Source organism: Convolutriloba macropyga, chromosome 7 (assembly GCF_964194025.1).
Source record: "Convolutriloba macropyga chromosome 7, txConMacr16.3, whole genome shotgun sequence".
In the NCBI taxonomy this organism is placed as follows: domain Eukaryota; kingdom Metazoa; phylum Xenacoelomorpha; order Acoela; family Convolutidae; genus Convolutriloba; species Convolutriloba macropyga.
Window position 1 is genome coordinate 43656972 of NC_134474.1, and position 26172 is coordinate 43683143.

The window sequence follows — 26172 nt, forward strand, 5'->3', positions numbered from 1 at the left end:
GAATATTTTTTAACAACAATGGTATTCTTTCTTGTAACAAAATGATTTCAAAAAACCAACAAATTGCAACGAATACAGTGAAACCACGAAAATTTTGAGAAAACCCGTAGTTTCAAAGCCATTAAATTCAATCGCTTTCAACGGAAACCAATAAATAATCAGTTATAATATGTTATGCTTCGACGAGAGGGTTATAATTTGTGTCGTTCTTTAATCATCAATAATTAATCACAATCAGTCGTATGACTATAAAACCGACAACAAATACAAGAGAAATCAGTAAAATCAGGAGAAACCAAAAAAAAAATCAGTAAAAAGTGCGAGAAGACAGTGTCGATGAGCTGCAAATATCTTCGAAAGAGCAGTACTGCCCTGCCTACAAGACCATCTGCAGGCCAGTGAACATCAGCATGGATGCAGAAAAGGACGATCAAGAACAACCGCCCTCAACACCATTGTATCCACCATCGTGAATGGATTCAACATGAAGAAGCCGTGTGACAGATCCATACTATTTTCTATTGACCTAACAGCAGCATTCGATACGGTCAACCATGACATGCTGCTCAAGTATGTGAATGAGTCACAGCTTCCAGATGCCCTAAAACGTTTTGAATAACTACCTTCGTGGACGTAGCACATATGTAGAGTTTAGAGACCATAAGTCAAAGCACCGAAGAGTAAAACAAGAAGTACCGCAAGGCGGGGTGCTTTCTCTGCTTTTCAATTGCTACGTGCCCAAAAGGCGAACACCAACAGAGGCAAACCATCTATCAGTCACATATGCAGATGATATCTCCTTACTCGCCACCGGTCCGAAAATTGTTGAACTTACCCACGGCATTAACAAACACCCGGCAAATGTGCAATGCTGGGTGGATGTACACAACTTGCAGTTTCACGACAAGTCAACATACACCATCTTCACCACTTGGACCAAGGAGATTAATCAGAACTGTACATAGAAATGAATAATAAAAAAATCCCCTTAAAGAACCCATTGGCGTCATTTTAGATCCAACTCTTTCCTTTGCACAACATTCCAAAGCCATCTGAGCAAAAGTGTCATCAAAAACAACGCCATTCGCCGACTAGCAGGCACAGATTGGGGATGCAACAAAGAAACGTTACTATGCTCATATAAAACCATAAGCAGATCGGTCCTTAATTATGCCGCACCAGTATGGACACCGAGTCTCAGAACCTCACGATGGAATGACCTCCAAGAAAAGCAAAATTCCGCTCTTCGTACTGTAACTGTTTGCGTGCAAATGACATCCATAGACCATCTACATCATGTAGCTAGTATAATGAAAGTCAGAGAACATAATGGAATGATAAGCACACAATTCGTAGCTGGCGCATACAACGTAAACAGACCAGATCACTTTACATAAAAACCGTCAAAGAGCCCTAAAACCATCAAAAATACCTTGCATTTTAAATTTGGAGAAGACATCGAAAGGCTACAAGAAACAATATCAAGCACCAAAAAAATAAAAGAAACAATACACAAAGTAGCCGCACTGAAAGCTAAGTTTAGCTATAAATCTGACCTATGGCCACTCGGGGTCCAAAACGCAGAGATCAGTTGCGAAGAGACTAAACTCCCCCGATCAACTAGAAAAACACTAGCAAAGCTCAGGTCCAGATATAGCACACCGCTGAACAGCTTCAACAGTAGAATAAACAATGAAATCGAAAACGAATGCGAACTATGCAACGGTACGCCCCACGACACCCCTCACATTTTCAACTGCCCGAGTAACCCGACCGAAGCAATTGATCTGTGGCTAAATCCAGTAGAGGTCGCGGCGTTTCTGGGCCTTGATCAATGAGGAGAGTGCGTGGGAGCGACAACAACATTATCTCTTTTTTAAAGATTTGTCACGTGAGGATTTCAGAATAGACGCCTACTGAAATGTGGACTACGTTTAAATTAAGACAATACTATCATGAAAATTATGAAATATCTCTAGGAATATATGATGAGCCTATAAGCTGTTTCTTTAAGCAAAATGGACAAAGAAACCAAGTTTGGAAACTAACAAAACTATGATAAATTTCACCAATTATTTAAAAAGTCCAATAATTGAGCTGCTAATATTATGGCAAACATGGTAATTGTTACTGCTCCAGAAACTTCAGACGATCCACAAAATTTAAAAAGTTTTCTATACAAATCAATTCCAACAATCTATCACAGAAGAAAGTTCCAAAATTTGCATTCATTTGCTACGCATTACGCTGAGAACATACAGTCCACGTAAATAGCTAAGATAAAATGACTACAGAAGAATCTTATTAATTTCTGATAAAAACTTCAGGGGCTCTTCAGTCCATAAAATCTTTATAATAGGAACGAAAAATAACATTTAATCTACCAAATTAGACTGTTTTTATCTACGGAGGAAAATGTCTGCCAAAATCTAAAGAGGCTCTTCAGGCCCTAAAATCTTTGTAATAATAGGAACAAAAATTTTTCATCTACTTATTTGGACTAAATTTTTGGATAAAACGTCTACAGAAGAATCTTATTAATTTCCGCTAAAAACTTCAGGGGCTCTTCAGTCCATAAAATCTTTAAAGTAGGAATAAAAATAATCTTTAATCTACCAAATTAGACAGTTTTTATTTACAGAGGAAAATTTCTGCCAAAATCTAAAGAGGCTCTTCAGTCCATAAAATCTTTATAATAGGAACGAAAAATAACATTTGATCTACCAAATTAGACTGTTTTTATCTACGGAGGAAAATGTCTGCCAAAATCTAAAGAGGCTCTTCAGGCCCTAAAATCTTTATAATAGGAACAAAAATTTTTCATCTACTTATTTGGACTAAATTGTTGGATAAAACGACTACAGAAGAATCTTATTGATTTCTGCTAAAAACTTCAGGGGCTTTTCAGTCCATAAAATCTTTATAATAGGAATAAAAATAATATTTAATCTACCAAATTAGACTGTTTTTATCTACGGAGGAAAATGTCTGCCAAAATCTAAAGAGGCTCTTCAGGCCCTAAAATCTTTGTAATAATAGGAACAAAAATTTTTCATCTACTTATTTGGACTAAATTTTTGGATAAAACGTCTACAGAAGAATCTTATTAGATTCTGCTAAAAACTTCAGGGGCTCTTCAGTCCATAAATTTAAAATCTTTATAATAGGAATAAAAATAATCTTTAATCTACCAAATTAGACTGTTTTTATCTACGGAGGAAAATTTCCGCCAAAATCTAAAGAGGCTCTTCAGGCCCTAAAATCTTTATAATAGGAACAAAAATTTTTCATCTACTTATTTGGACTAAATTGTTGGATAAAACGACTACAGAAGAATCTTATTGATTTCTGCTAAAAACTTCAGGGGCTTTTCAGTCCATAAAATCTTTATAATAGGAATAAAAATAATATTTATTCTACCAAATTAAAATGTTTTTATCTACGGAGGAAAATGTCTGCCAAAATCATAAGAGGCTCTTCAGGCCCTAAAATCTTTGTAATAATAGGAACAAAAAATTTTTATCTACTTATTTGGACTGAATTTTTGGATAAAACGACTACAGAAGAATCTTATTAGTTTCTGCTAAAAACTTCAGGGGCTCTTCAGTCCATAAAATCTTTATAATAGGAATAAAAATAATATTTAATCTACCAAATTAGACTGTTTTTATCTACGGAGGAAAATGTCTGCCAAAATCTAAAGAGGCTCTTCAGGCCCTAAAATCTTTGTAATAATAGGAACAAAAATTTTTCACCTACTTATTTGGAATAAATTTTTGGATAAAACGACTACAGAAGAATCTTATTAATTTCTGCTAAAAACTTCAGGTGCTTTTCAGTCCATAAAATCTTTATAATAGGAATAAAAATAATATTTATTCTACCAAATTAAAATGTTTTTATCTACGGAGGAAAATGTCTGCCAAAATCTTAAGAGGCTCTTCAGACCCTAAAATCTTTGTAATAATAGGAACAAAAAAGTTTTATCTACTTATTTGGACTGAATTTTTGGATAAAACGACTACAGAAGAATCTTATTAGTTTCTGCTAAAAACTTCAGGTGCTCTTCAGTCCATAAAATCTTTATAATAGGAATAAAAATAATATTTAATCTACCAAATTAGACTGTTTTTATCTACGGAGGAAAATGTCTGCCAAAATCTAAAGAGGCTCTTCAGGCCCTAAAATCTTTGTAATAATAGGAACAAAAATTTTTCATCTACTTATTTGGAATAAATTTTTGGATAAAACGACTACAGAAGAATCTTATTAATTTCTGCTAAAAACTTCAGGTGCTTTTCAGTCCATAAAATCTTTATAATAGGAACAAAAAATAATATTTAATCTACCAAATTAGATTGTTTTTATCTACGGAGGAAAATGTCTGCCAAAATCTAAAGAGGCTCTTCAGGCCCTAAAATCTTTGTAATAATAGGAACAAAAATTTTTCATCTACTTATTTGGACAAAATTTTTGGATAAAACGTCTACAGAAGAATCTTATTAATTTCCGCTAAAAACTTCAGGGGCTCTTCAATCCATAAAATCTTTAAAATAGGAATAAAAATAATCTTTAATCTACCAAATTAGACTGTTTTTATCTACAGAGGAAAATTTCTGCCAAAATCTAAAGAGGCTCTTCAGGCCCTAAAATCTTTGTAACAATAGGAACACAACAAACTTGTATAAAAGTTAGACTCTACGAGACTGGCTTATTTTGTTCGTCAATTTTGGCCAACCATCATCCTTTGCTTCGAGCATCAGCGACGAATTCGCGTGATTTAAAAAATATCATTGAAAAATAAATTCTATAGAGGTCAGCTCTCCTAGACTGCCTTATTTGGTAAGTTATTTTTGATAAAACAGTATCTTTTGCGCCGTTTGGAAAACGGCATCAGCGAAGAGTTCGCATGAAATTGACCATCCTTGAAAAAACCACAAACGTTTATTTTGAGGATGCAATGAGGTTTAGTGAAGTAGTGACTAATTATTAGAATTTGAAACCGCTGAAATATCAATTCTAAGGTGAACAAAATTTCAGTTTGAAAAAGTTTCAACTTGAAGCATCCTTTCAAATATGACAATTTTCATTCTAAATGCCTGTTTTCAAAAATTATGTATCTACTATCGCAAGCGTTCCCAACTTTGATTTTCATAATCGTTTGTATGAATAATCGTTCGTATAACTTTTTGGGGGCCATTTCATTTTTTACGCCATCAAAGCAGCGTCAGGCTCACACTAAATTTTCGACAAATTCAGCTCAATTGTTGCTGACAAAATTTTAATTAATAGCTTCAAGGAAAACTTTCAGGAGCTTTTTATCACTTTAAAATAGAACCGTTGCAAAAAAACTTTGCAAGACATTATTCTTAGTATAAGGAACTTTTTGTTTTTGTCAGCTTTTTTTGCGTTAAAAGTTGTCAAAACTCTGATCAGTGAAACCATCAAATAAAACATATGATGTCAATCGGCTTCAAAGCAAAATTTCAAAATTCCCGGATCTTTCAAAATTAAACAATTCCGTTGTCTTGTACTTCCGGATTCTACACTTAAAATTTACCAGCTCACGATAAAATGTAGATAGTTTTACTCAAGGAAATTTTAAACGAACAACTTTCTTAATCATTTTCTGGATAAATTTGTTTGAATTAGAGGTTCATATTAGTTTTCAATGTCTTCGGTTAATTTCAACTTGAAAAAATCACAATTCTCCGGTTGCATTTTGTAGAAGCCGTGATAAGGAAAAAAATTTTCAGTAATGTTCCTGCTTTGAACAAATGTTTTCTTTTCAGGCATTCCAAAATCTTTACTCAGTTTGGATACAATTATCCGACCGCGAATCCGTTGACAAAAAAGCCATATTTTGACAGTTGTAAAGAAAAACTTAGAAAGATTAATTTTTACCATACCATTGACAATGAGGAAAAATAATTTTCTTTTGTCACCTCAAAAAATGGAGCCCCAAGAGAACTGAACAGAGATTTAATGTTCCATGTCACTGCCACCTCGTCTCCTTCTTGAGCACCACCAGTCAAATCAATCACGGGGAAAATCAAGAAAAGTAATTGCTACAAAATTAACAATGGCAGGCCTACTCTAAAAATAGAAAATAGCATCTCGTCAACTGTTTTTTGTAGAGGGAGCATTAGTATAATGAAAAAAACTATTAGTATATAGAAAATTTTTTGGAACGGCAATTACATATCCTCGTTGCCATTAATAGTCTTGGATTTAACTTAATAATAAATAGTAAGCAAGAAATACTAACTATTTAACAGTAAAAATGGTAAGAACACTGATTGAAAACGTAGAAATTGACGAAGTAGATGGACAAATTGGTTGAAAAGTGAGCTAAGTGGCTCAAACGTCTGGAAACAAAGATTTAATTTTGATAATGTCGAGGAAAACTAAATTCATCACATTAGCTGAAAGTTTACAAATTGAAAATAAAGTTATCACAGTGGCTAAATATCACAGTGGCTAATAAAGTTATCACAGTGGCAAAAAACAGTGGCTAAATGTCATAATCAAAAAAAAAATATTATTGCAATAATCAAACGTGCATCTGCCGATATGAACAATAAATATTCACCTTCAGATTAGATTCTAAAAAGTTGCAGTCTGGCCAAATACAAAAGATGTTCACTAAAATTTAAATTTCTTTCCAAATTAAAATCAAAACACATCAAAACTGTTTCTTTGTTTTGAACCTCGCCAAAGGGTCAAAGAACTTCGACTCTTTCGAAGATTTCTCTTTCGATGCAAATTTATCTTCTTTGCGCTTCATAGAATTTTTCTCCTGAATTTCTTTACGTCTTTGATTGTCTTTTAATCCTTCCTTGCGCTTTTCTCTTTTTGCTGATTTATTTCGGCCTTTCGCTTTGTTCTTCAAAGTAGCTTGAACTGCTTTAGGAGTCGCTTTATCCTTGATTTCATCATCATTGTCATCGTTAACTTTCAATACTGAACTCTTCTCTAATGAAATCATTTCAGGTTGGATCTTGTCCAGCAATGACTTGACTTCGGCTTCTTTTCGCTGCTGTTTGGTAGCGAAGGGATTTGCTTCTAAGGCGTCAAAGTTCGGCTCACCCGCACCTGGGACCAAGATACTGGAAACACCAAGCTGATGTCCGATTCCTAAGACATCCTCGAAGGGACAAAATTCAACATTGCCTATTTGACTTCTGTGTAGCCTGTGGGACAGATACGGTTTCACTACTGATTCGTCCCCGTTAATACCTCTAAAAATATCAACGTTTCTTGGAAAAGCGGCAGCTAGCAACCCTTTCTGACTGAAACTCAAACTTCTAGCAGCGACATTCAACTTGTAAGAGTGAACTGGAGCAAACGTTCTCAAATCAAATATTCTCAAACGTCTGTCCACTCCGCACGTTGCTAAGTAATTTCCAGATTGATCAATGGTCAAGCTAGCTATTGCAGCCTTGTGACAGGCCATTTTGACAAGAGGTTTATTGGAGCTGGGCGCCCACAAATTAACAATTCCATTTGTATGAGCTGAAAATATTACCGCATTTTGTGGATTCTGTTTAATTTCCCGAACATTTTTCAAACCTGTCGATAACGTGGCAACAAGTTTGCCCATAGAAACGTCCAAATAAGTTAAGAAACCAAGATCGTTCATAGTTGCAAGTAGAAAATGATATGGTAAAAATTGCATGCTAATTACTCTATCAAGTTGCCTCAAAGCATGCAATTCTACACCAGCTCTATCGTATATATATGTCCACCTTTTTTGGGCAACTGCAAACATATTCTCATTATGCAACCAACAAATGTCATTAACAGTTTCCATCACATTGATTTCAGAGCATAACGACTTTTTGTTCCAATCAAAGGCCGCAACGTGGCCCAACTTCCCGCCAATCAGAAGGTAGCGACCGTTTCTAGTGTAATTTACCTTGTATGGTCCAAAATGTTTCAATGATAGGTCGAAACGTTTCTGGGCGTTTGTGATATCGACGTTTTTCTGAATTGTATCTTGATCTAAACTGAGTAACTCTTCATCTTCGCATTCAACATAGCCAGCTTGCTCTGTTAAAAAATGATCCATTTTGGCTGCTTTTTCGGCTGCATCAAACATCCTCGTTTGCTGCTGTTCAAGATCGTGCTTTACTTTAGCTTGCTTAACATGACTGCTCGTGAACCGATCGCCTTTTTCATACATTTGTCTTACTTCTTCTGATATTTCCATTTTGGACGCCAGTTTTGCGGGATCTATGTTTCTGTTGTTACGTTTAATGCTCTTGGTCGGTTTCTTGTATTCTGTAGTTACACTTCCAGATATAGGTTCAGTTGCATTTTTAATTTTTGTTTTATCGACAGTTTCACTTTCCGTTGGGTGAGACGCTCCCTTTTTACTTTTAGAAGCGTTTTCAGGTATTCGTTCGGATAATTTTTCAATTAACGTGTTTGCAGAACTAGTTTTTGAACTTCCACCACAGAAAAACGAGCCTTCCTTGTCAATGAAAAAACTTGGTTCTGACTTTTTACTGGAGTTTTTAGATTCAGGATTTTCATTCAATCTAGGACGCTTGCTTTCCAATTTGCTCTTCAATTTTTCAGATTTAATTGTCTTGGCATTTTTCAGACGAACACCTGGACGTTTAACCTCTGTAATTCGTTTGCGCTTTGCACCAGGTTCTTCTACGATATTCGTCTGAACATTTGAAACATTGTGTGACGTCATCGAAATCTGATCTTGATCTTCCCAATCACTTCCAGAAGGAATTTCCATTTCAATGTTGCTAGAATACGCAAGCTCATGTTCAGACTCCCTTTGAACTGATGTTGATGCCACGGCAGTTGAGAAAGAAATCCGAGGTCCCGTATTACTGACACCAACACGGTCGATGAAAAAACTCATTTATGCTACTCTGAAAAATGTCTAAAAATGTGGGTTGGTTAAGTGTAAAAACCAGAGAGGGCATTTAGCTTTCGATTTCAGCCAAGTATGAAGCCAAACCAAGTACAAAGGGGGGCAGGAAATTTATGCTAGCCTGTAAATTGTTTGTGACGACAGTCTTAGCCGATCACAGTGAACAGATCTTATGTGAACAGATACAACAATAATATCATAAGAAAAGTTTTGAAATTAGGATAGACTGCTCAAGAGAACTGTTAAGAATTAAGAGTTCTTTTTGTTAGAAATATGATGAAATAGGCTTTTTTCAAAAACTGATTTTCAATAGTTTTCTAGTCCCACTAGCTAAAAGTTGCACTATAAAACATGCAGTTTTGACAAAACTGAGCCTTGTGAAACTCAGTTTCTGTCCATTGTTTCTGCAAAAAAGATAAATACTTTCACTACTTTTTATTGAGCTCTCTCGCACCAAAAAATTTTCTAAGTCTGTATTTTTAATAATTTTTAAAATACCAAATGAAGGCAAAAGCTCAACACTATTTAAGCAACATTTGCCTTATTTTGCGATTTTGACCAAAAAAAATTTTACAACTTCTATCATAGCAGCATGGTGGTTTCTTATATCTAATGACCTTCCGCTGATTCGCAAAAATACGAAAAAGTTCTTTATAACAGTTTCAGAGCTTGTGAACGCATCTTTTTTTGAAATATTAATAAAATTAATCAGAAATTTGTACCACTGTATATGACATCATTTCCACAATTTAAATCAGTCTTTGTCGTCTATTTTAAATTTTAGTGATCGTGCACTTTCTGAATATGCAGCACTTAGGCAGTTAATGTCGATAGTGTTCATTATCTTCTAGTCATAAAATCATTCCTAAGACCTCACTCAAATAAAAAAGACCATTTAAAACACCAAAAGCTGTGATTGAAAGCAATTTTCAGCGTGTTTCGGAAGAAATTTTGACATGTGCTCTCGTCCCGATATCTTGCACACGTAATTTTATAACTACAGCCATTTTCAAAAGGTTAATTGTGTAGGCAAATATTCTAACTGGAAAATGTTTAAAGAACACTTCAAAAAACCTGCAAATTAGCAAAGTTTCAAAATAACACTTTGAAATTTTCATCTCTTATAGGCCTCAAAATTGTCAATAATGAAATCAAAGCGGCGAACGTCGGATGAAAATCTCTCGACTCTCGAACGACAGGCGGATGTAAACGACGGGCTTCAATAACACTCAACCTCCCATATTAGTGTGTCAATTTAACCACTACGCTAAGGGCACTTTGATACATCATCGCTTAAATCTCGGATTGACAGCATTATACATCACGCCAAAAACAAGAAGTCAAACGTGAAACAATAAAAATAAAGTGACCACCGTCGGACAAATTGCTCTCGAAAGACAGGCGGCAAAATTCAATTCAGAGGTAGCTGTAGTTTTTGTTTGGGTGCAATTCCAACCCGCGCCCTCGAATAAAGAACTTACCGCACGGCTAATAGGGCTCGTATTTACCATCAATCTTATTTTTCTCAATAGGGACAAATTAGGTCAAGCAAAAAATCAAGAAAGTCAAGCCTGCCCAGGGGGTCGAGCGCTCTGGATTACGATGAAACAATATGCAGGGCTGGGGGTGAAGCGGAGTGCCATGGGGGGTTTAAAGGGGGCCAGGGAGGGGTTGAACTGGGGGAGGGGGAGGGTGTTCTCCTACACACAATTAAATCATCTCAGCACTGTTTTGGTGAATCGCATACTTAGACTAGTAATGCCTAGGGCCCTAGGAATGCTATTCAGCCAATTAATGTCCTCCGAGCTTCACCTGTGTATCAGGCTTCTGAGGACGAAAAGTTAAAACGGTGAGACTAAAAATCGGTCAAGCGAAAAATCCACATGACTAATACAATTGTCAAAAATTCGGTTTGAGAACAATTAAACAGCATAGATGACGAAAAAGGAGGATTTGAAATGTGCGTCGGCAAATAATGTTCCGGCGCCCCTCAACAAAGTTTATGACCTAATTGTCCACCAAAAGAAGAGATAGGAAACTTTCAAAAATCAATTAATTTTTGAAAATTGGTTAATCCATTAAAAGCCATGTTTTAGGCTCTAACCAATATACATATGAAAAAACAACTCATTAGAAAACCAAAGATAACAGCCGCTAGGGAGAAAAAGGGAAGACAAAAAATTCAAATGAAAACAACAAGCAATACCTACGACCAAAACTCAATGTCTATCAATTTTTTGTTTAAAATTAATGAAAGAGTGAATCAGGTTAAATGTAAACTAATCCAGATGGTTTGCATTGCTACCAAAAAAGATATAGGAACTGTCTTTATTGAGAATCATTAACAAGTAGACAGGAGACAAAAAGGCAACGTCAGAAAATACACTTTTTCAAAACAATTACATTGAAAGCCATGAAAGCAATTAGCTATCAACTGCTATCAATCATTACACGGCTTCATTTATCACTTAGTGCAAAACAATTGAGACCTGTAATTATCCAGAACGTCATACGACTACAAAAAGAACAAACACTGGCAAAAATCAAGTCATTTCAATTTCACGAGGAAACGGTGTCGAAGCCTATAAGATCAAAATCTATTCACAATTGTACAAGTCATTAGGGAGACTAAGTCAGAACATTACACATTAACACTAAATACAGACAGAAAAAGTTCGCTAACATTCTTATGCAAACTGTGTTGAAGAACAAAAAACCATATGCTTTTAGCTGAAAATATTAATTACGTTCATTAATTTCCCTTTCTATAAATTAAACCTGTCACTAATTGAGGCGTGATTTTAAATCATTTTGGTCCGTCACTAACAAAAAACAAACGCAAAAGTAATAAAAAACAAACAGCGCCCCCATTGAAATCTGAATAATGTTTGAACTGTAAAATTTCACAAATAGACCAATATTGATCTTTATCCTATTGCTTCACCATTGACAAAAAATGTAAGGAACAATACCAAAAAAGTTATTTTGACCCAAAAGTCATTATATAAAGAATATATGAGTTTCGGATACTTATCGAGTTATATTACCAAAAAAGCATTATTTATCAACTGGAAGCACTAGATAATTTCTTTAATAGATCCGTAGACACTAAATTAGAAATTTGATTAACTAGACTCAGTCATAAGACTACAAAAAGAACATCAAACGCTTAAAAAGCTGAAGAATTTATTGAACCTTTAAATGAGAAGAGTTTCTACTAATTGCGATGGATGTTGGCGCCACTTCAAATCAGCTACAAAAACCATCAGACAGCAAGAAATAACTTTTGAAACTGAAAAAACTTGAAATTTGTCAAAACTCAAAAATGGTCAAAACTGAAAAAATTTTACAAGTTGGGACCGAAAATCTGTACACCCCCGATTTTGGGAAGCCAAAACGCGAGCAACCCGAGGTTATGGCATACGGTTAGGGTTACCTCTAAGCTATCCATGGACCCAACGAACGTTATTGCATCAGACCCACAAGTGTGGCTATTAGCACTTATATGGTGCAAAATTGGAATTTTTCGATATTTTGTTATTTATTGGTAAACTTCTCAAGTTGTTTATTTTATGATACTTTAGATGACCATTAAAGGTGAAATACCGTATATTCGAGGCAATCAAGGCCGCGTAATAACCATCTGTGCTTATGTCAACAAAAGTAAACATTGCAGTAATTTGACATTTACTATGTAAACAATGACCTAAATCATTTTCTTGATTAACCAATCAGAAACAAGTAGCGATGATGTTATAAATGATAAATATTTGATTCTTTACTTTAACCAAATTATTTGATTAGTGAAATCGAATTGTATTTAGAACCATTAGAAACTGTTACCAAGAGCAGTTGGCTCTCAGATAGACTAAAATTTGATTCTTTAACAACTTTAGTCTTTTTTGCAAAGTTTTGCTAGATCTTAAGATCTGGCGAGTTCTAAATTAGTTGAGCTTACTTAAAGAGAAGCTAGCAACATTACTAACACTGGTTGAAGCCTTACAAACTTCAGCACGAGATTGAATATAGATTATCACTTAGGATTTTCTTAACTTCAATCAACAAAATTAAGTTAAAGTCCTTTAATACGTCCGAACGACTAATTATTTCTGCGAGATCGTTAGTCAATCGAACCCTGTGAAGAACCAGGCCGGCGTAAAACTCGAGAACCAGGCTGTGATATATCGGTTCCACTGAGATTCTTGAGCTGCCGCAACATTTGGTCCGCCGACCCGGACAACAACAACAGCAGTGTCACGAACAGCAACAAGTCTTCGATTCAACCTGGTGGACCAAAACACAATCAGCAACGATGGCCAGCAAAAGTCCCAACAGACACTGGAAGACAGCTGATTGGAAGGCGAGTGGTCAACTCAAGACGTTAGAGAAAGAGCAAGCTGACCTACTAAGTCTTTCTCCAGACACCTCAACGAGCTAGAAGGCTACTTGACACAAAACAAAACAATGACGGCCGAAGGTGCTTACCGATGTTTCTTCGAGACGTACGACAACTTGGAAGACAACCGACAACAGCAAAGGTTACTATTAAAACCAAAGTATTTTGAAAGCTTTGACAAGGACACCAAGCGTATGTTAGAAGAAAAGAGTACAGTTTTGCGATGTGTAGTTGACAAAATACCAGATCTCCGATTCTTTGAAGATTGTCGCGCAGTAGTCGTCGACTACCGGAAAAAAACATTGCGAGTGTACAAATTATTGGGAGAATATGTTCCAATTAAGAACGAATTGTCAGAACTCGAGAAGAAACTGAAAGCAAAAAATTTAAGCGGACCCGGAAAACAGATACTGTGTGATCAGGCGGAACGGTCATTAGAAAAGCTAGATGAAACTTTCGCAGAAGTTCTTCGAATAATGAAGACAAAAGCCTGTCCCCATGAGTTTGCGAGTTTCATTAAAGCTAGGAGTCACTATCAGGACCTGATAAAACAGTACAGGCTCAGCAAGGATTGTGGAAACCAAACATCGTTAGTGACATCTACATCGGCTGGAGACAAAGACCCAAACGACGAAAATGTAATTGATACAGGTAATGGAGCCATAGAAAACGCTGAGAACGCCGAGGTCTCTTCAAAGCATTCTGCTACAAACGGAAGCAGAAAACAACCCAGTATCGCCAACTCGCGATCATCGAGAAGGCGACAGATCGAAGAAATGGAGGTCGAAAACCTAAGAGCAAAGAAAGAAACAGAGCAACAACTGCGAGAGCGCCAGTTGGAGTTAGAGCAAGAGCGTGAAGAAATAGAACTTCGTCGCCAGCAAGAAGAGTTATGTTTACAACAGCAACAACAACAACAAGAACAAGAGTTACGTCTAAAGATGCAACAACAAGATGAACTGCGTCTTCGACAGCATGAGCGAACACTTAAAACGAAAGAAAGAAAGCAGAGGAGGAAGAAGAAGAAAGACGTATGAAACTTGAGCTGACCAAAGGAAGCTCAAGAGCATCTGGATCAGTGGCAGATGAGATAGAAAGTGTTGGATCAAAACGAAATCACGAAAGAACAGCCGGGTGGGGAGAATCAGTGGCTCAACAGTCTTTCCCTAGACGGTCACTATCTCCAAATGTTGTTATCGAACCACCAACGAATGTCATCAAGGACAGAGCTGATAAACGTTTCAGCACTTACCCGAAAACTACCCTGCTGTTCCAACCAGGCGAAAGACTTTTCTCAACGCAACTGGCTAAACCCAGCATTCTCAAGAAACCAGAAATCCGTAAACCAATTAGAGTAACGGACCCACCAGCACCGCCGTTGACAAGGACGACGTTTCAGCAGCAGGGAACGTCAGCAGTTCAAGACAGAAACAGGAGTCAGAGTCCCATTAACAACCTTCGAAACAGGTCTGCCGAGAGCAGAAACAGGAGCACAATGAATCACACCACTCCTCAAGTCATCTACCAACCAGTACCAAGCAGTGGTACTAGTGGCTTGCCAAAACTAAAACTCACTGAGTTTTCAGGAGACCCCCTGGAGTGGCCAGGTCTTTTTGATGTTGTTGTTCATCAAAAGCCAATCAGCGATACAGAAAAGATGCAATACCTCAAGACCAGTCTCACGGGTCAAGCAAAAGCAGCATATCGGGAATGTGATTCAGCTCGCAATCATACTATCATGCTTGGGATATACTCTGTGAGAAGTATGGCAGATCAGATGTCATAGTCAATGCTCAATTCAAGAAAATACATACTCATCCTCCAATTCGGCACGATGATTCCACGAGCATCGTCAAGTTTGCAAATGTGGTTACAAATGTGGTGAACACCTTGACTCAACTGGGATACACATCAGACCTAGAAGCAGAAGCAGGGCTAAGTTCAACAACGAGAAAACTTTATCCGCAACTGAGAGAACAGTGGTTGCAGTACATGCAAGATCGTCGACTACTGAGAGGCAACCTGATTGTTTTCAAAGAGTGGCTTGCCTCCAAAGCTGTAATTCATGAGAACTTGTTAGCACAGACAAGCTCGTCGGTTGACAGAAACAAATTTCAAAGCCGTGATAAACCGAAGACGGGTACCTTTGCTTCAAACGCTGAAGAGTCGAGCAAACCCAAGAATTTCGAATGTCCCTTCAAAGACGGGCAACATCCTATTTGGACGTGTAAAAAGTTTAAATCACTGAAAGTAAAGGAACGACGAGAGCATGTCCAGAAGCTCCGACTGTGTTTCAATTGTTTGAAACCAGGTCACATGTCGAAGGACTGCAGAAGCAGAACATGCAGTGTACCCAGCTGTGGAAAGCGGCACAATAGGCTTTTGCACAGCGAACTACCGAAGAAGGAAACTACAAAGAATGTCTCGGAAGCTACAACTGCAGTAGCAACTAACATCACCCAAGGAGGACTTCCAGTGGTACGAATCAAGCTGACAAACAAAGACAATCCTAAATGTACTAGCAATGTGTGATTCGGGATCCTCGATCTCATTTGTGGACAAATTAGTGTTGTAACTGGTGCAGTGACTAATCTTCAACTTGGAGGCCGAAAAGCGTCCTTATCAGTAGCAGGGATCCACGGATCACAAGGTGTCAAGACTGAAATAGTGCCGATAGCTGTTTCAGCGTGTGAGAAGTCTCGACCATTGACAACAGTGCAATTCTATGTGCACGAAAAACTGAAGTTGGGTGACCAGATTGTAGAGCTGCAAGAGTTGAAAGACGGCTACCCACATTTGAGGAATTGGTCAGAGCTACAATCTAAACGATGATCAAGTGATTCTTGGACAAGATTGTTACGACATTCATCACCTTTTTGAATTCAAGAAGCCAGAAGACAAAGCTGCACCATGGGCAGTGAAATCAAAAATCGGCTGGGCCTTAAGTGGTCCGCTACCAGCGAAGCAGGCAGCAACCCTTGCCACAACAACATCAATTGCAGATGACAAACTAGCAAACCAGTTGAGTAAGTGGTGGGATACGAGTCCTACGCTTCAAACTGCGATGTCACCAGACACTCAAAGGAAGAGCAACGAGCAATCAAGACGTTGGAGCAAACCACGCAATTCAACGGTGAAAGATATGAAGTAGGACTTCTGTGGCGAGAGGACAAAGTGAAGTTACCAAACAACTTTTACTCTGCAATGGGGCAGCTCAAGTCCCTAGAACGACGCCTACAGAAAGACGAGACGCTACGAAAGCGCTATCAGGAAACCATTGACACGGATGTCAACGCTGGATACGTTCGGAAAGTAGATCAAACAGAACTCAATGAAACTCGAAACAGGCTACAATGGTATTTGCCACATCATCCCGTCATAAACCCGCATAAACCCGAAAAAATCAGAAGAGTATGCAACGCAGCAGCAAAGTATCTAGGTGTAGCCCTTAACGACAAACATATCTGAACCAGACCTGCTGCAGAGTCTGATCCGCATTATTTTTTGCTTCCGAGAACACCAAATAGCTTTATCAGCCGACATAGAAGCAATGTTTCTTCAAGAAGCTGTCCCAAACGATGACAACCGATGTTTACGATTCCTATGGAGAGAAGATCCAGAGCAGAGAATAGAAGTCTATGAGTATACACGACACGTTTTTCGGGCGAAAAGCTCGCCGACTTGTGCAAATTACGCTTTGCATCAACGGGCGAAAGATAATGCAGTCAACAACGAAAGTGTTGTCAGAACGGTTCAGCGAAACTTTTACATGGACGACTTCCTAAAGTAAGTCAGAACCCCTCAAGAAGCAATCGAAATCTACCAGAAAGTCAGAGACATCCTCAACAAAGGTGGGTTCAATTTGACGAAATGGATAACAAGTGACGATGAAGTCAAGTCACAGATCCCAGAGAGACAGGTCAACGAAAGTTGTGAAAACGTTCGAAGCAGAACCACAATCATCTTCAATCCTAGGACTCAATTGGAAGGCGGACACAGACAGTCTCATAGTCTCTCGTGGAACTGAGCAAGAAGTTCCAGCAAAAATAACTCAGAGAATTGTCCTATCCTTTGTCTCAGCATTGTTCGACCCACTTGGGACTTGTTCACCCTTCACGATAAGAATGCGGTTTCTACTCAAAAGCATTTGGGCAGCAATGGGACAAGCGTGGGACAAAAAGTTGTCAGCAGAACACTCAAAACTGTTCAGTGATTGGTGCTCTGAGTTGAGAGAAATAAGGACGATGTCGATAAATCGACTTTATTTTGAAAACGGATGCACAAACCTGAGACTTCACATCTTTACAGATGAATCAGAGGAAGCAATGTGCATTGTAGCATTTCTGCAAGATGAAGCAACGCTAAAACTGGCATATGTAATAGGGAAATGCCGTGTGGCACCCATCAGACATATGATAATACCGAAGTTAGAACTTCAAGCCGCAGTCTACGGAGTTCGGCTCAGAAAGCAGATACTCAATGAACATGATGTCAGAATTGACAAAATCTATCATTGGATCGACTCATCAACAGTGCTACAGTAGCTACAGGCAGCGCACAAGAAACAACAAGTGTTCGTCGCTAACACAGAAGCGGAAATACTGGAAAACTCATCGACGGATCAATGGAGACACGTCAAAGGTATGGAAAACCCTGCCGACATCGGAACCCGAGGAATGTCCATCGAAGGCCTCAAGGAGTCCGTATGGCTAAACGGGCCGGCATGGCTCCAGGCAGATGAAGAAAAGTGGCCAAAGACGTGGTGCCAAGTGAACGAACTCGAACCTGAGCAAGTTACGAGTACTGTAGCAACAGAAACAAAACTAGACCAACTATTTGACTGGAGACGATACAGTACCTTCAACCGAATTAGAAACTTCATGGCCTACTGCATGAGGTTCAAGACAAGCAGAAGGGTACCCTCAAAGCAGAAGAAATTCATCAAGCAGAGCAACTACTATTCCGATTTGTTCAAAACGAAAGCTTCCCGAATGTTTCGAAGTCTATAGCAAACAGCAAAGAAATCTCCAAAGCGTTAAACATTGCCAAAGTGTCACCCTTCATAGAGGAGGATGGAACAATTAGAGTGAAAGGCCGACTGAAGCATTCAAACCTTGACTACATTGCAAAGCATCCAATATTGTTAACAGCAAAACATCCAGTTGTACAACTTCTGTTGGAGAAAGCACATCGAGACAACCTACATGAGGGCACAGAGTACGTGAGAAACATGCTCCAACAAGAATACTGAATCATCGGGCTGAGAAATGCATTAAGAAAAATCAAGTCGAGATGCATCAAATGCAGACACAGGAACGCCAACCCAATCCACCCACCGATGGCGGATATAACCCGAGAACGACTTGATGAACATGTGTTCCCATTCACCCATACCGGAGTCGACTACTTCGGACCCTTCGAAGTCAAATTCCTAGGACGTACCTTGAAGAGATGGTGCTGCCTCTTCACTTGCCTGACAACGAGAGCAGTACACATCGAAGTTGCACAGTCATTGGACACCGAGTCATGTCTAGCTGCAGTGACAAGATTCATGGCAAGACGTGGCTACCCGAATACCATCATTAGCGACAACGGAACAAACTTCGTTGGAGCAGCCAATGAGCTAAAAGCCTTCATGAACAAGTGGGACAAAGCTAAGATTGAGAGCGACTTAGCACAGAAAAAGATTGTTTGGAAATTCAATCCCCCGGAGCTCCTCACTTTGGTGGAATCTGGGAAAGACTGGTTCAAAGTTGCAAGAGGTCATGATTGCAATCTTGGACAACCGAAGCCTCACCGACGAGGTACTCAGCACAACAATGTGTCTTGTAGAGCAGACTCTCAACGCGAGACCCCTGACAGCAGTAAGTGACGACCCTGAACATTTGACAGCACTCACACCTAATCATTTCTTGCTAGGACAAGAGAACGCGAGTGCACCATTCATGCCATTCAGTGAACGCTATCACGACCTGAGAAAATCTTTCAAAACGGCTAGAGCATATGCCGACATGATCTGGAAAAGATGGACTTGCGAATATCTTCCACAATGGAACCAGAGATCGAAGTGGTTAAAAGAACATGTGCGAAACCTTAAAGAAGGCGGGTTAGTTTGGCTAGTAGATGACTCTGCGAAACGCTGTAAATACAAATTGGGACGAATCATTGAGATCTTCACTGCAACGACGGAGTTGTCAGATCAGCCAGAGTCAAAATGGCACATGGAGAGCTAAACCGGCCAGACGTGAAGTTAGCGCCAGTATTCTACGATGGTGTTTCCGAGATCGAAAACAGGGCCGGCGATGTTGGCGCCAATCCAAATCAGCTACAAAAGCCATCAGACAGCAAGAAATAACTTTTGAAACTGAAAAAGCTTGAAATTTGTCAAAACACAAAAATGGTCAAAACTGAAAAAATTTTACAAGTTGGGACCGAAAATCTGTACACCCCCCCGATTTTGGGAAGGCAAAACGCGAGCAACCCGAGGCTATGGCATACGGTTAGGGTTACCTCTAAGCTATCCATGGACTCAACGAACGCTATTGCATCAGACCCACAAGTGTGGCTATTAGCACTTATAAGGTGCAAAATTGGCATTTTTCGATATTTTGTCATTTATTGGTAAACTTCTTAAGTTGTTTATTTTATGATACTTTAGATGACCACAAAAGGTGAAATACCGTATATTGGAGGCATTCACAGCCGCGTAATAACCATCTGTGCTTATGTCAACAAAAGTAAACATTGCAGTAATTTGACACTTACTATGTAAACAATGACCTAAATCATTTTCTTGATTAACCAATCAGAAACAAGTAGCGATGATGTTATAAAAGATAAATATTTGATTATTTACTTTAACCCAATTGTTTGATTAGTGAATTCGAATTGTATTTAGAACCATTAGAAACTGTTAACAAGAGCAGTTGGCTCTCAGATAGACTAAAATTTGATTCTTTAACAACTTTAGTCTTTTTTGCTAAGTTTTGCTAGATCTTAAGATCTTGCGAGTTCTAAGTTAGTTGAGCATACTTGACGAGAAGTTAGCAACATTACTAACACTGGGTGAAGCCTTACAAACTTCAGCACGATATTGAAAATAGATTATCACTAAGGATTTTCTTAACTTCAATCAACAAAATTAAGTTACAGTCCTTTAATACGTCCGAACGACTAATTATTTCTGCGAGATCGTTAGTCAATCGAACCCTGTGAAGAACCAGGCCGGCGTAAAACTCGAGAACCAGGCTGTGATATATCGGTTCCGCTGAGATTCTTGAGCAGCCGCAACAATGGAAGAATTGCAAAAAAAATAAAACGTTTCAAAGAAGACAGTCCCAAAATACAATCCGGAATCTCTTTCATCGCAGAACTCAATGATACGACCAAAACTTGACTTCCCTGCTCGGCTGTTAAAAAACGCAGTTGTTTTAAAATATTTGTTTTTTTTTGGAAAAAGAAAATCTGAATAGATCAAATATAATCTATCCATTTTTTATACAATATTGATTGAATTTACCGGAAAACCGCAAAAACGTCATTTGCAGAACTTTTTCTCAGGAACCGCAGTTACAATTAGCAAGATTGAATCAGCAGTTTTTATGTCCGCACTAACGGTTCAACTGGAGAAAGTGGATCAACAACTCTCTTCTATCTCTAAACGTAAAACCAATGAGATTATTGTTAATAATTTAATCATATTTTATCAAAAACTAATCAAAAATAGAAAAAAAAAAACGAAAAATAAGAACAGAACAGCGGAAATTAGGCTAACGTTCACCTCCGTAACTCCTCGGAAAAAGCGAAACTAAAAAAATTTTAATTTGAAATTCTACGCTTGACAAGCTTTCTAACAATACCACTCACAATCCTGTACGATGAATATATCGCTCGGTGCAAATTGACTGAAGAAAAACAAAACAGTTGAGTATATAGTTCCTTCCCCACTAAAGTGGGTGGGAACAAAAACTATCATGTCGGCAATACGGCTTTGCTCCATTTTGTTTTCCGGCGATTAAAAGTGCGGACAAAATACACATTGTCACTGGCAGACATCCTGACACCATTAAGTCTTAATGACAGTCGACAATGATGATCCCCGCAATTCTGATTTAAAAAACCTCGGTTCACAAAATACAGTGATAAAAAAATTTTCCGGATCTTCGTAAAAAAAACCACGCAAATTCGCATTATTTATAGATCAATCTTTTGTAAGATCTAAATGCCTCTTTAGGTTACTTTTAAACAGAAAAACCATAAAACAAGCTGCTCGCAAGTACCTACTAGAAGGCTCAGATTGAAGAGGTTTATAAAAAGAAGAGTTAAATGCTTAAATTTCCATCTTTAACTGAATAAAACTAAGTTGCAAACTAGCTCTTTTAGCAATAGTATGATGAAAACAACGAGCTTTAGCTAGCTAACTATGGCCACCACTGAGCGGAGCACGTGAGATGTCGTGGTTAGGGCAAATGCTGAGAAAGACTTGACAGGCACAGACAGGCACCAGGAAGCAGGAAGACTTAGCCAAAGAACAGGTGTTGATAGTAAAAGCTGTCTTTGTGTGGAGTTTGAAAGTTAAATTTCAATGCAAAATGACAGAAAACTCAAAGCGTAACGAGCGATGATGATACATTAACTGTCAGCAATTCCCAGGTAGCTGAGATTTGGCCTTCTTTCCTCCCCGCGTTATTTTTTCCAAGTGCTCATGGTTAATGTGTCCTACAATGTTGCAACCCAAACAACTGTTTTCACAAATCTATTAGACAGAGTTCAAACTTAAATTTGCAAATTAAAATATGCTCACATATACGGGTCAAACCATCTAAGAGGGGAAGCTTTAATGGGCAAATTAACATATTGCTGCTTATTTGCATGTTTGAAGCTTGCGTTGCAACATTATAAGATATAGCATGTCAAGGAAGCTTTAAATGGAAAAAGCGTTGACTTTCAAAAGTTCACACTGCATTTTTTTTGAGGTCTTCGACCGTTCGATTATTTCAACTTTATGGGACATAATTTAGTTTATATGACGTAACAGTTGTCTAAATAATGGTAAAGAAGGCAGGAAGAGCTGAACAGGTTCAATGCACATCAACTAAAAACAACAGTTAATGGTATGTTTTTAACAGAAAAGAGGTGATTATAACACGCAGATTACATCAAATTTGTAATTCTTCAATATCATAAAATAGCCTCCACACATTAGAATATATCATTTGGGAGAAATGAGGGCAAAAACTAGAGGTCATGAATTTGGGAGTGGAACGACACCATTTTGCTTAAAATAGATCGGATTAAGGCAAGTGTCATAGTTTGTAGTCAAACAATTTCTGAAGCACCACTGAGACTGAATACTATTCTTCAAACAGATTGTTCCGAGATCAAAGTCTTTCAAAGATCTAGTATTACTTAGGTTGACTTTGCTTTCAACGCTCATAGTTTACAATGAAAACCTATTTCAAAATCAGAATGTTAGTTTAGGGCCGGCAAAATTGTAGTCACGATAACGTTGATTATTCCTACTGTCAAGAAGTTTAGTTGAACTTAATGCAGCCAAAAATAAAATAGTCCTTTCTGTTGGTGAATGATGCACATTCATTTAAGAAACCTGGAAATGCCTACCAATTCTCAAAAAGTACTGGTAATGAAAGATCTCACAGCACGCATCTAACTTCTATGAAAACGATGTTGTATCTGCAACATAGACAACACGACTTCAGAAAAATCTAAGCGTAATCTATGACTGCTCTTTTACTGAACGTTTTTGACAATACTGGTCGGTTTGAAATTCTCAATCATGTTGAAGTATAGTATGAGCACGCTCATAGATATTACTCCTCGCAGTTAACTTGTCTGTTAGCGCCTTGTTTTGAGTATTGATGACTTTACGAGGACAATCAATTAGAGCGCCTGTTAAGGTTTATGGTCAGGGATTCATTGGGTGATGATTTTAAAATTTTTTCTCTCTTAGCAGCATCAAAATGATTCATTATCAACAGCGGACCAAAATGCTCCCATCATTGGGGGGGGGGGGGGGGGGGGGGGGGACAAATCAAGCCAAAATTCACTACTCAGCAAGAAGTTGGAAAACTTTGAAAACCAATTTTATCAGGACAACGAATATAATCATTTGGTAAAGCAACGCGGATTTGTTTTTTTAACCAAATGTTACAGCAGTAATCTAATGATTGATAGAATGATCCTAAGCATTTTTGTCCGCGATGGTAAATATTTATTCAAATAGCACCATTTTTGATGTCAGTCAAGAATTTGAGCCTTATCAATTCTGCCGTTGAAAAATATTACATGATGTAATTCAGTTGTTCATAATGGCAGCAATAAGCACATCTGAAATAATAAAGCCTCGGAATAGTATGGTCGAAAAGAAGCTAAGTAGAGTCTAAATGCACGTAATCTAAAACTGAGTGACAAAAAGTATACTACAATAGTAAATAAGAGTTTAAGGTAAGGAGAGTAATTGAATTCAATAAAATGTGTAATAAAAATCTATAATTTAAGCACCAATTTTATAGAAAGGCAATGCGTGTAACTGAACAAACATTAGAGAAAAGAAACTTAACCTTTCGCACTGAGACAAGACAAGGAGTTAAACAATAAAATACTTCACTTCATTCGAAAATTTGATGTTATACAGCCAGTGTGAAGCAGACGTAAATGGACGGTATCCAAAAAGGCAATAAAAAAGCTGAATAAAAGCTATTTTAAGTTTTTTTAAAAGTCGTAACCAAAATGGAAAACATCATGAATCGTTAGCGAAGGGGTGAGTGAATAAAGATTTCGGTAGGTAAATTTAGTCAATATCGGTTGGTTAATATTGTCGGATCTTTAGCTTCGTCGTAACTGATTTTGAGAAGGTTGAAAATTGGAAGTGGCAACTGTCATCGCAAGTATCCTTCTAAAACAAAAATAGCAAAACTGGATTATAGGAACACCAAGAACGATTCACGGAGAGGATAAATTAAGATCATGCACACAAAATATAAGTTCATATTGAAAAGTAGCGCTCTACGGGATCAATGGTCTTGAAGGAGGTATTGTAGCATTTAAACTCATAATGGATTGCTTCTATTAAATTATATAATTAAGAAGCGAAAAACAAACTGAAAAAAGCAGCTCAAGCAAGTCGCCTGTAATCTATAGAGCATAATGCTAATTAATTGACAAAAGCAAATTAAATGCCTGATCACCCGTGTGTTTAAAAAAATGCCCCCCCCCCCCAACCACCCAAGCAAACGCACATATACACACACCAACACCCACACACACACACGCAAACACACACGGATAGACATATTTATATTGTTTTGACCCACTTTAGTTGGAGGAGAGTATCAGCTCAAATGGTTTTGTTCAGTCGCTGTTGGCCGACCGATATATTTGACGTAAAAAAATTGAGAGGCACATTCCAAAGCCCCTCAAGTCCAGAATTTTTTTTACTGGAGGTGCTTCTAATTTCTTATTTTCCTGGGAGTCATTGAAGCTTAAATTTTGTGAACGACCGATTTGGACTATTTTGTTCCCTTTTTCAGTAGTTCTCATTCAAATTTTGCACTCTTTTGACGAAAATGAGTTGTTTGCTCATCAGAACATTATTGTTTCGCTTTTTCAAAGACAGTACAGGATGACACGGCAATTTGGTCCGACTCTTTTTGGCAAAGTTTTTGCTGATATTTCAATAATTGGAGTTATAAATTGAAAATTAGTGTCAGATCAATATAACATTTATCAAAAACGCTGCAATTAGAAAAGGAAACAAAATTTTTATTAAGCTAATACTAGTTTGACTTGGACTTCGAACATCTAGCAGAGTGATCAGTAATTATAAGATTCTTGTAATTAAACCAACCAATTAAACCATTTTTTGCCCCATTACCTTTTCACCCCTTATATCTCGCATTAAAGACGTCTTTCCCACTTTTGCTCGCCTTCAGCTGTTTTCATATCAATAATCTCTGTCCCAAACCCTTCTTCCATTGATTTGTCAAGAATCGGTTACATTTCATCTATACTAATATTAGCCGCAAAGGACAACAATTTTCCAAAATTGTTCAAACGCTTTATATAAATTCTGGTTACAATTTTAAATTTAAAATACACTGTGGAACAAGAAGTTTCAAGGCACCACATTAAATTGGAAGTCAGGAATATCATTGGTTCCAGTTAGCGGAAAAAAACGACAAAAACACTTAGATTTCGAAAATGACTGCCATGTAGAACACAAAACACAGTCTCACACTTATAAATCGATTTGTGAGCTTGTTATTGGTTCCACAACTATACGAAAGATTTGAACAGAATGAGCGAAGAATGAAACTAGACTGAAGAAGTCAAAGTAAGGTTAATTTCAATTCATTACAAAATACCAAATAATAGAAAGATCAACAAAAAAATTGTTCAATAAAAAAAGGAAAGTGACGGAGAAAATACAATATTTTCAACAAAATAATTGAACAAAACTATCCACAAAATGGTGAAATGCTACTTCACAACCATTATTCTGGGACAAATCGTTTATTGCTTCTTCGTTTCGAGCATTCACGCACACACAACACCAGACAGAAATATGTTGCACAAAAAATGCAGAGCCAAAAAATATAGAAATTTGTATGAATTATTTCAACGAAAAGTGTCCTGTCTAGCCAATACTGGTACCTTTCAAGAATAACATCAAAAGAATAGCTCTATATTAATGATTCCACGATAAACACTAGAGTGAGAAACAGAAAATCTCATTATCTTAAACAAAATCTCATTACTCATCTTTAACAAAAACAACTAAGAATTAATATACCTTAAATTGAAAGGCAGCCAACTTAAATTGAAAGGCAGTAGAACAACTTAAACAGCTAATTTGAACTAC

General features: G+C 37.5%; 3 protein-coding genes across 5 annotated transcripts in view; all 3 read right to left on the reverse strand.

The window, feature by feature from the left end:
• LOC142342900 (peptidyl-prolyl cis-trans isomerase NIMA-interacting 1-like) overlaps positions 1-26172 on the reverse strand; it is a 389227-nt gene that overhangs the window by 47443 nt on the left and 315612 nt on the right. The window lies entirely within an intron of this gene.
• Positions 6640-8934, reverse strand: LOC142342893 (uncharacterized). The gene has a single exon (XM_075394545.1). The coding sequence runs from the start codon at positions 8882-8884 to the stop codon at positions 6686-6688; it is 2199 nt and encodes a 732-aa protein (XP_075250660.1). The 5' UTR covers positions 8885-8934; the 3' UTR covers positions 6640-6685.
• LOC142342895 (casein kinase I-like) overlaps positions 23339-26172 on the reverse strand; it is a 28394-nt gene continuing 25560 nt past the window's right edge. Inside the window, exon 7 of one of the 3 annotated variants that reach the window (XR_012759183.1) lies at positions 23339-24207. Coding sequence is in view for 2 of the 3 variants with exons in the window: in XM_075394548.1 (XP_075250663.1) it covers positions 24191-24207 (17 nt within the window). In the remaining variant the exon portion in view is untranslated. The remainder of the gene's footprint in view (positions 24208-26172) is intronic. The other 2 variants (XM_075394548.1, XM_075394549.1) reach the window with 2 other exon arrangements.